This window comes from Mixophyes fleayi, chromosome 4, assembly GCF_038048845.1.
Source record: "Mixophyes fleayi isolate aMixFle1 chromosome 4, aMixFle1.hap1, whole genome shotgun sequence".
Classification (NCBI taxonomy): Eukaryota; Metazoa; Chordata; class Amphibia; order Anura; family Limnodynastidae; genus Mixophyes; species Mixophyes fleayi.
In genome coordinates, this window is record NC_134405.1 from 200,032,086 (window position 1) to 200,047,852 (window position 15,767).

At 40.4% G+C, this 15,767-nt stretch overlaps 1 protein-coding gene across 1 annotated transcript in view; it reads left to right on the plus strand.

The window, feature by feature from the left end:
• Positions 1–2,140, plus strand: part of LOC142150048 (GDNF family receptor alpha-2-like) — a 28,512-nt gene extending 26,372 nt beyond the window's left edge. Inside the window, exons 7-8 of the mRNA XM_075205299.1 lie at positions 371–477; positions 826–2,140. Of these exons, the coding sequence (XP_075061400.1) occupies positions 371–477; positions 826–963 (245 nt within the window). The 3' untranslated portion in view covers positions 964–2,140. The remainder of the gene's footprint in view (positions 1–370; positions 478–825) is intronic.
• Positions 2,141–15,767: the final 13,627 nt, after the last annotated feature.

Below are 15,767 nucleotides of genomic sequence, written 5' to 3' on the forward strand. Positions count from 1 at the left end.
TACTGAATCTATTCCTGTTAAATAAGGAGGACCTGTTGGTCTTGTGCAACTCTTTAAGGTACCTTGTTTAAAGGGAAAATTAGAAACATATAACAAAAATATAACAGAAAAAAGCAAACTAATAAAAATAATAATAATAACACCGATATCAGCAGTAGATAAAAAATAAATACTGTTGGGGTGGCAGACTAGAGATGCATGCATGATAGGTGCCCTAGGGCAAAAACTTGCTTTGCAGACCTTGGGACTCTTGTTACTTGACTGGTTATACATAGTATAGACTATTCTCTGAAAAAGTATACAAGAATGTATTCATATATAGGATACCTTCAAGATCATATAAAAAAATAATAACAAACATTTTTTTTAGACAATGCAATTTATCAGAGTATGCCAAACAAAGAAGACACTGAAATGACAATTCCTATTGATGACAACGATGATACGAGTTTATATGTTCTTACTAGGAGTGATCAGGTGAGAGATGTGTGTGTGCGTATGACCAGTGAGAGCTACTGTCTAAGTTGTAATGCATAATATATTCAGGTCCCCTTCTTTTTTAAGGGGACAATTAAACATATAACAAAAGACATTGTGAGGGTAATGGCTAAAAGAATGTTGTAGTACATTTGTCTCATCCACCATATATCAGCTACAAACATAAATGGAACATCCCCAGATGTCTTGTAAAACACGAAAATAAATGTTTGTCTTTATTAAAGAATAATATTTACCAATATATCAATCAAATATGAGAAAATAAGTAATGTTTTTCACATAAATAATTTTTAGCATAATGTTTCTTTAAATTGTATCATTTTGCAGGTGGCAGAAAGAAATAACCTGTTGGTGCTTCCCGCCAGGGGAAAACTGCCATCTAATGCAGCGTTGAGTGTTTCCTCTCCATCTTTGGCTTGGACACTACTAATGGAATTATTTGTGTTGCTCTTGAGAGTGTTGTAATTTATATGGGAGAAGACAGGGGGGGCTTGCAATTCAAATCAACACAACAGCACAGTAACCACAGCTCTTCATCTGGAATAGGAAAGGCACCTGGACAATAACATCAGAGATGTGTTTTTCAACCTTGGACTTAAAGACTTAAGATGGCTTGCAAGACAAAGCCCACCCACTGCGAAGACTAGTGAAATGTGTCAGGTATCAGGAGAAGGAGGAAGTCGATGCACGTATAGTATTATGGGCAACACAGATTGGTGTTCTCAGTGAATCTGTATATGCAGGACAGTTGCTTCTGAGAGGGCATTCACACCCAAATATATACCTACATATATTTTATAGCAGAGAAAAGAAGAGTGAAAGGAACTTTGGACATACTATATTTCTTTCATAAAAAGCAGTGTTTGTTGTTACTGCTAACTGCAGGCTGTATTGAATAATAATACAGACACTGTCATTGTGAAGAGCTTTTGCTAATTAGCCTATATTTGTACATTATAATCATTCTTAAAAACGAGGAGAATGAAACCGATTAGCCGGGCTTTCCTCTTAGCATATATGAAAGTAAAACATAAAGTTCTTGAGGATGATTTGGATGATCATATTTTTATTAAGAAGCCAGTCTCTGGAAGAGACGCTATGAGACCCTATGAAGAGAATGTAATCGGTCTTGGTTGAGAGCAGATGCATTTTGTGAGTCTGCTCTCAAGTACTACCACTTTCGCCATACTGTTTTACCCCCAAGCACACTTGCATTACATTAAATAGATGGAGGTTGAAATCCACCCCCCCCCCCCAAACCAATGTGTATCTAAGTCCCAAACAGATGTTGATGGCTATTGTCAGTCATTTTGGGCTCATATACACAGCAATATGTGGCCAACCTACTTTGCCTTCAGCATTGCAGTATGTAATAATTACTATTACCTGATATAACCTGTCTTTATTACATTGTGTCTGCATAGTGACTAATTAGCACAGTCAGAGTAGTGGTTGTTTATCACTTATAATTCATATCTTAAAACTGTAAATCAACAAGCTGTAGAATCCTTCAAGTTCAATAAATTATTACAGGATACATATGGAAATATTTGCTCATTGCTATCTTGAAGTAAGCTGTGCAATGACCTAATGTATATGTATATTATTATATATGTGTAAAATAAAAAAAAACTTCAATATTCCAGGGGAAAATAATGTTATTGTGCACTTTGTTCAGGAAAGTAAGACAAATAAATGTACATGTATTTAAATAACGCAATATTTTAGTAAGTATTTAGATCATTACATTGCATCAAGTCATCAGTTTTTCTTGGTATTTCAAAGTAAGTTTGACAGGGCAAATATTGTAGCATACATTGACAAAAGAGATTAAATCACAACCTGAAACAAACATGAGATATCTTTCCAATCACAGATCACAGCATTTCACAGGTTACTGTACTCAACACCCATCATTTGAAAAGTTTCCCAAAGAAAGAAAAATCACAATGGATTTATATTGATGAGCACATCATGTATTATATTTAGCATATATATAATCTAAAGCATATATTGCTGGTAACATTTGCTCACATTTAAGAAAAATTAAAGCCAAAAATGTATTTCTCGATGGAGGTCAACAAATATTATATAATACACATTTCTACCTACCTTCAGTCTGATATGTGGTTCACCTGATGTGGTGGGTCTCCGATGCACTGATGGGGCCCAGTGATGAACCCCTCTCTAACACCACTTGTCTGTTTCAAACAGACATCTATGTGAATAAAAGGTTCATATCAAATGGGTATCAAAAATGCAGCTGCATGTGTGAAATCAACCCACACTAGTAGGAGAAAGAAATGTATCAACGGACTGTTGGCAGCCATGTCAATTGACACAATGGCAGGATTTGCTTTTCATGATTTTTGTGCTGTGTTTAGTTGATAACCCTGATTACTCGGTTTAGTTATTCACTTTCCAAGCTGTTGACTTAGCACATTTTAAGTTAACTCCAGACATTTTCTTTAAACTCCCTTCCTTCCAACTATAACAACTGCAGCTTGTCCAATTGCCTTCCCTCCTAACACAGATTGCAATCATTCAATCACGTTGTTTTTTTAATGGAATTGCTTTAAAATTACACATGTTGGTGACAATTCGTCCAATGCAATGCAAAGTAGATGGCCAAATTACAATAGAATTTGGTGGAAAATTTGAATCTGAAAGCGATTGATACAGATTAAAGTATATGTAATGGAGTTATGCAATTAAAGTCTAATGATCCAGCAACTATCCTACACATAATGTAAATGTCTTAATGCTCTGTCACATCAAGATGGTGATGTGTATGAAGCAATCATTCACTTTGGTTGATTAAATTAACTTCCTTATGCAGTATGACATTTTTAAACAACCTTCCAATCAAACATCAGAACAGACTCTGGGATATATCCGATTCATTAACTATTATTAGCGTCACTGAACAAGGAGGTGTGGAGTCTAACGTATCCCTGGTGTTCACTGCAAGGAGGTTTGGACTTGGCTGTACGGCATACGCAGGTCGCGGTCCTCCAAGACAGTTACCAGTGTGGTGACAGAGAGAAGTCAGATGATCCGGGTTAAGCCAAACAGAAGGAGACGGTACCAAAGGAGGATCCAAAGAGAGGTCAGACAGACCGATGTCACCACAAATAGACAGAATATCGCAATCCAGGGGTATGGTCAGAGAAAGCTGGGTCAAACCAAGAGATAGCTGTACACAGGAACAATTGCTGGAGACAGGAGACCTGATACTCTGGCACCCTAATGGTGACAGAGGCGAGTTTAAATAGAGGCAGCAAGGTGGTGATTGGGGCGTGAGGATGGCTGGGGACACCGGAACCACCTGGCTGCTGTCCCTTTTTCACAGACAAACAGCGGGGACCGCGCTTGACACATCCCAACCATAACTATAAATGACAAGTCCAGCAACGAGGCCAGTAACATTTTGTTTAGTTCCTGGCGCTGGAAATGTATAAACTAACTTCAAATTAGAATGTTGTTGTGACAGGATGGACCGCCTATGCCACCCTGTCTGTTGTTGTTGGGAACCAACTGGGCTTACTTTGCCACCGCCCCCTTTTGTTATTCCGAATACGCCCCTCCTGCCACAGTAGGAGGAGCCTGCTGCCACCACTGAGCTCCTTTATGGTGCTCAGAACCACGTTCCTTCTGGGTAACTGTCACTGCCAGTGTACTCCTGACCTCTTCCTATAGATCAGAGTTGCTGTGGATGGATCCCCCCTGGCCTATCACACTGACCAGGGCTGCAGGGTAGCAGGCAGAGCGGTGGTACTGGAGAGCTGGGTCCAACCTCATAAACAACAGATTAGATTTAGGGTCTAATCTGCAAGTCACAGGATAGCAGCAATATTGAAGATGTTTTCAAGCAGGTCTTTGAAGCAAGTGATGTTTATTTGCACTGGTTTAAGGTACCAGGTGATCAGGTCAGATGGAACATCAGAATGATACATTTCAGTGTAAAGGACAGTGCTTTTATACAGATTTGGGGTATTTTTAGAATCAGGATGTAACCTGTTTACCAAAATATAGATTTACATGTATTGCAAAGCTAACAATATTTACACTTATCTGAGAAATTCTAGAAACTCTGTGATGTCCTGCATCTTGTTCTAGACGCAGGAAATCTAGCAGCATGTCTTTAATTAAGCCTTCCTGTCCTCAAGTGAACCCTCACACGTCAAAAGATCCAATCAACATGAATCCTTTCTTCAGTTGCAGAATACACATTCCCAAAGAAAGGTACAACCCCAAACAAAGCATTTCCTTACACCAAGATATGCAAAAGGCTTTCAAAACAAAGTCTTATTGTATTAGATATATACATAGAAAGGTTAAAACAGAAAGAACACATTTTCTACCCTGGTCTCAGATATAACGATTTCCTATCTCAAAATATACACAATCAAAAATAAGTGCATTGGCAATTATATAAATAAGCGCACTGCGCTATTTCGTTTAAACACATTTATACCAGAAGTTATTTATCAGTGATCCAGTCATAGTTGTTTGTACAGAAACAACAGAGTATTTCAGATGTTAGTGCCCATCATCAGGATATCCCTTCTTGCATTCTATCCCCAGCAAGGCATTCATTCATAATAGTGCTATACTAACATAGATCTAATACTGCTATTGCAGTTACTAATACATACCGTTTGCATTAGGTATATTAGTAGTAAATGAAAAAAGTCTTTGATGACCCCTAAAGGTTTCCTATTGTTAGAAAAAAAATGTCCTAAAACCATGATTAAAAGCATACCCTGGAGAGTTAGACAAATATACAGTTACAGGATGTGTTTTCCGAACTGCTATGGTGGGTTTCCAGATGGGGGTTGTTTTTCTCCAATTTGGAGCAACATGCCTAAGGTCTACGTCAAATTCTTGGAGTTTTCACACACTACCATATCCTTCCTTATTAAAATATTAAGTAGAGCTCATCAAAGCAATTGAAACATTTAGTGTCTCCAACATTTTTTCCCTTCTGTTTTCAGAAATTGATATGTATGTTATATACTGTCTGTCATACTTGTACGCATGCATGGGCTGGCCCGGGGGGCAGGGGGGCTCGGTCAGACCGCTATTGGGGCCGGGGGTAGTCCAGCCGGCTGCCCCCTGGGTGCATCAGATGCTGCCGCGTCAGCGCACAGGCGGCCGCATCACATGACAGGGGAACGCATCCCGTTTCATGCGATGCGGCCGTCTGTGTGCCCCCCGACCATCACTCTCCCAGCCCGCGCTGTGCATGTACATAGAAGATAAAATCAATATTTTCTTCAAAGTCAAAGTTGAGATCCCATGTTAAAAGTGTGGGCCAAGCCCTGGTTCCATTGCATGTAAGAAATTCCCTGCTGAATGTAAAGTTGATTTTTTTCGCATTACAGAACATCTGGTGAGCCTAGAGGGTCGGCACAGTGCAATTCCCAGCTCACACCTGCTCTTCCCTTTTGGGAGACGCCTCCACAAATGTGTGTTTGCAGGAGAGTGGAAAACATTAAGGGGTGCAAAAGTGTAAAAGTCAAAACAAAAGTCCTAACACTAATTAAACACTTACAGTTTTTCTCTGAACATATTCCTCAGTTTAGTCTCATTTTGGTTTAAATGAATAATGCGAGTATTGTATTTGTGTGTTTCAAGCTTTTTTGTACATTGGGCAAGTGCAATTGTAACTGTGCTTTTTCTTTAATATGTACTTTTAAAAGTATAGGACTAGACTTGATCTCACAGCTCTGAGCTGATTCAAAATTCAAGTTATTTTGGGAAGTGGAAATGGCTGCTCTCCCTGCAAATTGAGTGTCCTTCATAAAAGAAATCAAATGTATTTTATAGTCAGCAGGGAATTTATTACATGCAATGGAACCAGGGGCAGGGTAACAATTTTAGCATGGGATTCCAACTTTAACTTTGAAGAAAATATTAATTTTCATCTTCTATGTATGTAAGGAACACTTCTAAAAATACACCCTCTCGAGGGGTAAACAGCTGTTCCCATGACAAATACACAGGCATTGCTGTGTGCAATACTGTTAGGTGCACACAGCCCCCCTTCATGAGCAGATCATTGTAAAGCAGGACATGTCTTCAGACTGACACCTAAATCCTGCACTGCCATACCAGGATAAGGACAGTAAGCAGACTGTCCAGCTCTCTTCAACTTGTTCTTGCAGATTTCACTAACTGCTGCTGGTGTCTTAAGCTCAGCACTGCTTATCTGGATCCTGGAATGTTGAATCCTGTTTGGATAAAGGATAGTTACATGAAATATAGAAAGCCTAGCATTGAGTGAAGACTCTAAGGAGTATACTAAACTGCAGGTTTTAAAAAGTGGAGATGCTACCTATAGCAACCAATCAGATTCTAGTTATCATTTATTTAGTAGATTCTACAAAATGACAGATAGAATCTGATTGGTTGATATAGGCAATATATCCACTGTTTTAAACCCGCAGTTTAGTGAATATACCCATAGACTTCAGTCATCCCTAACTAGCCCTGACATTAAATCAGAAGCACCCATGTTTAATAATTAAGCTTCCCTCTCTGCAATCAGCTCAACATTTAGTGACATTCACATTTAATGAATACACTAATCCTCCTCCCCCAGCCAGAACCAACATTAAATTAACAGTATTCAAATCAGTGGTCGAAGTGGAAATTTAGAAGTGACAGAAAAATGAAAGCGAATAGAATTTGATAGTTTTACACTGAAGGCAGTTGAGTCACATTGATAATTAGACCTACAGCATCTATATTACTAGCTCAAACATTATTTTATATTTCCCCCTAACCAGTCCCAAAATTATTATTATAGTATTCACATTTAATAAATATAACTATTTCCCCACAACATGCCTTGATATTAAATAATTAGTATTCACATTTAATACATTGCCCTACTTCACCACAAACACAGCCCCACATTCAATTAATAGCCCCTAACTTTAAGAGGCCTCACCATAACCCCACTATTAAATGAAAAAGCCCCACCATCACCTCCCACCAGCCATTAAATGATTAGCCTCCACCTTCACCCTACCATCAAATGAATCCCCACATTACATTAAGAGCCATACACTTTCCCCAACACTTACAATAAAAACATATCACCCCCACCCTTACCTACTTCCACTGTTTCTTGCTGCCGTTGCTGTATCTTGTCTCTTACTGTCTGCACATATGCTGTGAGCAGGAGAGATAAGGACGTGCACACATCCTCCCCTCTGTCCCCTACACACAGTAGGGGACAGAGGGGAGGATAGGATCATGGTGAATCATGGCCACATGCTGTAAGGTGGCTAGACCCAGGGAAGGGGCCTGGCACAGGATGCATACCATGCCTGGTCTAGGTCTTTGATGACCCCTTTCCCGGGCCTGGACAGAAGGGGGAGTTCTAAGCAACTGGAAACCCACCCTAAATGCGCAACTGCTCTCCATCTCATTTCAATAAGTTCACACCACAAATAAAATCTTGTTTTTGCTCTTCTACTCCAAAATAGGCACACAGGTCTGACTTGAAATGTGTGGACGGTACCCTTTCCCCTCCCCGTGTGTAGTCCCTCCCCTCTCCCCCCCATTTTGTTTTTGCTTACTGTACCACTAATTGAAAGATTTATAATAAAAACTATTGTTGGAAAAAAATCTAGGCACACAGGAGCATCTACCCTGTATTTAGCAAGGATCACCCTCACTCCCACCAGTCACACAAAGTTCTGCTTGTTTGAAAATGTCACCATCAGGCTCCACAAACCCATTAACTCATGTGGAAATCTACACAAGGAAATTTGTAGCAGATATTATGTCTGGTGGTTACTAGTAAGGATTGGGGCAATCCATAGATTGTGTACATTACCACACAATTAATATTTTGTAGCTACATCTTCACAAACAATTTTTGCAGTGTTTTTCTGCAGTAGGTTTACTCTAACTAAATGACTTAGAGCTGTAATTAGTTACCAATGATATGACATCAAACCTATAGGTATGATAAAGGATACTGGAACAGAAAACCAAAATCACACTTCAGTTCAAATGTCATCAACCACATCTTTAACAATGTAAGGTGGACCATTTGTATGTCAGCTTCTGCAGGATCGCCTCTGTTGATCAATAAAACTGCACAGTGTTATTGGAGTCTGTGCAACCATCTGACTGACCTTTCCAATACAAACTCAATATTTATTATTTCCTTTTTATTAAAATGTAATCATTGAAAATTATGTCTGTGCAACTTACAGACAAGGACTAGTGATCCTTCTGCCACAATGGTGATGATATTTCTATTTCTCAGTTATGTCAGCCTATGTTGGATGCCTTTTCTCTCCCTGCGCTCTTCATTTTATTCTGGCTAAATGAAAATGTTGTCTGAAATTCAGCAAGTTTCCTAATGGAATTTGCCCTAATTGTCAATCTTAGCTCTTGTCCAGGAAATGATTTCTGTGTTTCTTTTATTTTCTTGCAAAACACCAAGATCCACACAGGTCGGTCTCCTCAGCATCCATTCCATTCAATTTGACCCCACATCCTTTCCATTTACAGCTGATCCCCATGCATTATCTACCACCAGGGGGAGGGGATGGTCAGGAACAGTTAAGTGCATTAATCAGACTAACAGCTCAGAGCTAATTCCCTTTGTAATGTACTCCTATATTCCCGGTAAACAACTGCTTGCTTTCCTCTTACAGGGAGCCAAGCCAAAAGCTGGCCATTAGTAATGCAGAGATAAGGCTCTTAGAGAAATTGTGTCCTTTGGAAGATTTTAATGACATTAAAGTGTGCACTAAATAATGAGAGGATGAGAGCTCCTTTTAAATTAATGGCATATTTGATAATTAAAGGAGAAAAGACAAGAACGGACAATTATTGTGCCAATAATTGCTTGTGCCATTGTTTGTGCCTCTGCCAGCTATTCCTTCATTAGGGTATATTTTATTCACATTCTTTAGCAGCTTTGACAGTTGCTCCATGAAATAAATAAAAATAAAACACAACTTGCCATCCACACACTCAAAGCCTATATTTATTACTGCATTTGAAGAATCATTCTGATGTGTCAGAGGTGGTTAGAGAAGGGATCATGTCACAAGGAGACACTTGAGGGTTTCACATCTTTGGATATGAATGTGATTTCTTTACTTTGACATCTATTAGTACATTATGCATCCATTATAATTCAATAAATTGTGTGTGGCCTTTCAATTAAAATAATTATTTGAATGTGATTGGATTAATGATGATGCAGAAATAATGACTTAGGATTGGGTGAGCTAATGAGGATGAGGGGGTAATGATGACTTTAATGAGGATTAATTATTATAATTATTATAATTTGAATGATGAAGGGGAGGGGAGATATGATAGGGGAGGGCGATGATGATGAGGGGCACAGGATGGTGATAGCGAAGGATGGGACATGTTGATAGCGGGACTGTACAGAAAGGAAGAGGATGAGATGGAAAAGGGATAGAGTGGGCAGTGCGGATGCTGAGAATGGGTTTGAGAAGTGTGAGGGAGCACAGAGAATGGACATCAGTGGGAGATACAGGAGTGAGTTGAAGAGGTGCATTGAAGTGGGGATAGATAAAGGTCATGATGTGGATTTTTCCCCCCCACTAAATAGGCTCGATAGGTACAAAGGATCAAATATGCAAAACAAAGTACCCACCTAGCTCTATTGTATGGTTAGATACATTCTGTAGCATAATGTAGCTAACATTGCCTGGACCTAAAAGAGTTTTCCTGAGGTGGAGGAGGATCATTTGCAATCCTTTGAATACCTTCTACATGTTATCCCCTATCCATGTCACCTCTATGTCATCTGTCGATGCTATTTCCAATGGGAAAAGCTATATGTGCCAGTGATTTCAAAGCTGCTGATGGGCAGTTGGGGCAGTGGATAGCCTACAAGGTGAGATGTATCTTCATATATATATATAGCCTGCATGAAAGTATAACTAACCAACAAAAAGAGTTACGCAAGGATTTGTATTTACAAAATTGACCTTTTATGATGGGATGTCACCTTAAATATTTCTCAAGTTATACTGTTTATATATGCATAACATACATATAATATAAATACATCATGACTTGTATTGTCTTCACACACAAGATGATGTTACTTATGGGCGTAATGTTCCAATATTTGGTGGACCAATAAGTAGTTGAATTATGCTAAGATTTCCAGAATGGCCTGAACCATACTGTGAAGGTCAGCTCCTCATTTCACCCAAATCCTCCACATTACAGGTCTAAATGTACATTGCCAGGTGGTGTAAGCGATTTATGCACTGCGACCAGACTATGATATCCTGCTCTATGAAGTTCTCGTTGACCTTTTTTGATTAAATTTGCTGTCAATTGATATCATATTGTGAACTAGCAGTTTAAAACGGTGCTGAAGGCTATAACATGATTACTTTTTAGCAGAGGACACTTAAAAAAACAACAATGATTATTTCATATGCAAAATAAATTCTTTTAGATTCTATGGGGCAGAATCAGTTCTAAAAATAACCGCCACGTAGTGTACCAGAAAGGTCGCGAGACACTATGCAGCAACTTTTTTTAGTGAAACTACCACTTTTGCTTGCGCCCCATAGAGGTACGAGCAAAGGTAAGCATTACTTTTTACCATATAAATGGTAATAAAGCATGGCCATGATGTTCTCGGGAACATTGCGGCCAATTGAATCTGCCCCTATATGTGCTTGATATCTTAAGTAGGTATCCCCTTTCTATATACGTCTTATGGCATGTTAATACTTTTCCGGAACTCACATATGTTGGTAATAAAGCCAGGAAGAAACCATGTATTCTGGATTTGCTCATTTTCAAATATGTATTCCCACAAATGACTTCAACACATTTAGCAACTGAATCTCTCCAAACCACATCAGCTTTTTCAATCCATTAAATAGATGAATGCAAAGGAAAAACAACCCAATATAATCCCAATATGATTACAGTAGAAGAAATGGAAAAAACTAGATTAGTTGTTTACATGGCAGCTGAACCCAAGTATAAATGTTTAATTTGCACCTTATTGTATGTTATTCCATTTGTTGCTTGATTCAACCTGTAGTGTTAATGACAGTAGACAGAGTCAACACTTCTTTTCTGATCCATGTGCAGCACACAGGAGCTCGTGCTGACATAAATGTCAACATTCAGTTCTCCCCTTATTTTACAAGGGTGTGAATCTCAAATTTTATTTCAGAAAATATTGACAATTCCAAACCTGGTAACCCCAAATTCATAACCCCATGCAATATTCTAATATCATCTATGTTGTGACATTGCACAATGCATTATCAGTCTGCTGTAGACTACTTAAGATTTTTGTAAATTTTAAGTGGATGTACAGGGTGAAGCCGGGGGAAATTGCTTTTGGAGACAACATTGTTATCGGGTTAGTTTTTCCTGTATTACTCTGGATCAATTAATTTACTTGTGACGTTCAGGTTACTAGCTGGTATTTGAACAGCCGAACAAGGAGACGCGGAGTCTAACGCACCCCCAGTATTCACCAGGGAACCCTGCAAGGGAGTTTGGGCTTCGCTGCAGAGGGTGTGCAGGTTGCGGTTCTGCAAGACAGGACCAGCGTAGTATCAGAGTAGTAAAGCGTAGTCAATCAAATCAGGTCGAAACCTAGCAACAGGATGCTGCTGGGACCGTGCAGAGCGCACGGCATCCCGGAAGTGGATGGCAGCATCCCGATGCTCGACAACGCGACGTGTGGATCGGCCGAAACAGGTGGCCGCCTCTTGCACATAGAGACAGTGCGGAGGCACCGCCTGACATTACTGCTCTACTAACCTCTTTTATACCCAGAATAATATGGTGGTTATTTGATATCCATTTGTCAGTAGAATCACTAGGCCCAGATAAGGTGCAGACTGGGCCAGGGAACAGAGTGGTATATGCCCCCTGGTCTGGTCATTTAGTGGACTGCTGCGTCTTATCAGCAACAGACCCAGGCATGGCAAACCTAACTGCTTCCATGTTCTTTATTTTTTAGGAGAGGGGTCAGGCTGAGAGGATGGAGCATTGCTGCGTTTCTTGGGGCCTGGCCCCTCACTCGGACCACCAACATTGTTGTAAGCACTGTGCGGAGGATCACCCCCCCTCATCCCTTCCTCTGCACCTCCCTCCATTCCCTCTCCATCCACCTTCTCCTCCCCCTCCATATGTTACCCGTGGAGATTTCACAGCTACATTACTACTTCCCACACCATTCTACAGACCCTGCATGTGTGTTGGTCAGATAATAAATATATTGTCAGGGTTATAAGCATTATAATAAATATATTGTCAGGATTGTCAGCTATTATGGGGGGAGCGTTACCTGGTTTGTGCTCAGATGCAGGTTATATATATTCTAGTGGGCAAATGGAGACGAAGGGGGCTGGAGGATGGTCTAGTGTAAGACACCATAACTTGGTCTGCCAAACAGCAACTGGTCCAGATAAAACAATTCAACCTGTTGATCCCTTTTACTCTTCCTTCATCACTCCCATTTCCATAGATCCTAAACTTCTCTCTCATCCTTTCTGTATAACAGCTTGTGCAAATAAGCTTTAAGTCTGTTACCCTTCATTCCATTTGTGACAAGTGTACAAAGAGGTGACAGAAGCTAACATAGAGATCATTGCTCTCAATGAAGAGACAGTGGTGCAGTGCACATGGCCGTCGTAGCAAGATGGATGGCGGTGCAATGTCAGGGGAAAGTAGACCATGTATCTATCCCTAGTTCTGTATTATCTGGTTTGGAAATATCTTCACAAAACTGACATCTCTAAAGAGAGTTAAAATCTACATTGTCCCACAAAACAAATGGAATTGTCCATTAAATCCATGTGCACATAGCCTAAAATAATTTTTACTGCAAGTAAATAAACATTAGGCATTTTTTATACAGACAGATATGCATTGCCTATATCCTAAACACCATCATTGTTTTCATATTACCCACAGGCTCCTTTGATGTCAGCACCAGTCTCTGGTGAAGGTCTGATCTGCAAGCCTAAGGGTCACAGCTATAACTTTGCATTAAAGGACTTTTTCTATCTTCTACACGTCTACTGAGCACCTGCTGTTTCTGTTGTGTGTACATGGAAGATAAGGAACATCATGCCTCTTCTGCTGGTTGTCACCCTATCCCCAGACCTCTGTGGCCATATAAACAGGGGTGACATACATACTATCCAATTATTGGGGGATTATTTGTCGATTTGAAGTAGCTTGGTATAAGTTTAGGAACTTTTAAATGTAATCTATAATATTTTTTTGTAAAATTTAAAAATACCTGAAAATTCCTCAGTATACAGTTATGAAAATTCATGTTCCATGTTCATCTGACTTCTAATTTACCCTATTTGCTGGCGTATAAGACTACTTTTTTGCCCTGAAAAACATGCCTCCAAGTGGGGGGGTCGTTTTATACACCGGGTCCAGTATCGCGCGTATCCAGTGCGGCCGCGGCCGGTCATCAGCGTGGCTGCGGCGAGCATCAGCAGCGATACAGGGGTGCCAGCCTTTTTGGCGTGACCGGCCCGTTCTGCTGACAGGGAGGGCAGACAGGGAGCAGGGACCAATCCAATCAGGCTTTGTGTACAGCCAACAGCCAACCACAGTACTGCACCATTGTACAGTACAATACAGCATAGAAAATGTCCAGCAGTCAAACCCCTATCAACCCTATCATGGCACCAGCAAAAAGAAAGAAATATAATGCAAGTTTTAAACTTAAAGTTGTAAACTTTGCCATGGAACATAATAATTGTGCTGCTGCAAGACAATATGGAGTAACAGAAAAGATGGTTCGGGACTGGAAATCAAATGAAAAAGCATTAAAGATTATGCCAAGGGGTAAGTGTGCACTTGCTCTCTCCCTCTATTTGTTATCTTCCTTCTATCATTGACTAGTGAATTACGTTTAATAAACTTGCACTGTTTTATGTTTACTGTACATGTTTGATAACATACAGCCTTGTGACAGTTTTTCTGCATGTCATAGTCATTCGAATATAAATTAACATGTTGAAATCAAATCTGATGTTCTTTTACGTTTTATTTGGTGTGTGGAAGGTGTGCGGAAGAGGGGGTAGTCTTATACGGCGAGTATATAACAAACTCTATATTTTGAGTGGAAATGTTGGGGGTCGTCTTATACGCCCAGTCATCTTATACGCCGGCAAATACGGTAATATAAAAAAAAAATAATCAAAAAAGTCCTTGCTGAGTCCAGTGGTGCATCAGTCCAGTGCTGTGTCCTTGCTGAGTCCAGTGATGCATCAGTCCAGTGCTCTGTCCTTGCTGAGTACAGTGGTGCATCAGTCCAGTGTTCTGTCCTTGCTGAGTCCAGTGGTGCATCAGTCCAGTGTTCTGTCCTTGCTGAGTCCAGTGGTGCATCAGTCCCGTGCTCTGTCCTTGCTGAGTCCAGTGGTGCATCAGTCCAGTGCTCTGTCCTTGCTGAGTCCAGTGGTGCATCAGTCCAGTGTTCTGTCCTTGCTGAGTCCAGTGGTGCATCAGTCCCGTGCTCTGTCCTTGCTGAGTACAGTGGTGCATCAGTCCAGTGCTCTGTCCTTGCTGAGTACAGTGGTGCATCAGTCCAGTGTTCTGTCCTTGCTGAGTCCAGTGGTGCATCAGTCCAGTGCTTTGTCCTTGCTGAGTCCAGCGGTGCTTTTGGCAGTGCTCTGTCCTGCTGAGTCCAGTGGTGCATCAGTCCAGTGCTCTGTCCTTGCTGAGTCCAGCGGTGCATTTTGTCCTGTGCTTTGTTCTGCAAAGTGCATATTTCTTTCAAAAGTATTAAAAATTCTTCCATAAAAAGAAAAAAAAGAAAAATTCTACAAAAATCCTTTTAAATTACCCTATTTGCTGGCGTATAAGACTACTTTTTTGCCCTGAAAAACATGCCTCCAAGTGGGGGGGTCGTCTTATACACTGGGTCCAGTATCGCGCGGTATCCAGTGCGGCCGCGACGGGTCATCAGCGTGGCTGCGTCGAGCATCAGCAGCGATACAGGGGTGCCAGCCTTTTTGGCGTGACCGGCCCGTTCTGTTGACAGGGAGGGCAGACAGGGAGCAGGGACCAATCCAATCAGGCTTTGTATACAGCCAACAGCCAACCACAGTGCAGCACCATTGTACAGTACAATACAGCACAGAAAATGTCCAGCAGTCAAACCCCTATCAACCCTATCATGGCACCAGCAAAAAGAAAGAAATATCATGCAAGTTTTAAACTTAAAGTTGTAAACTTTGCCATGG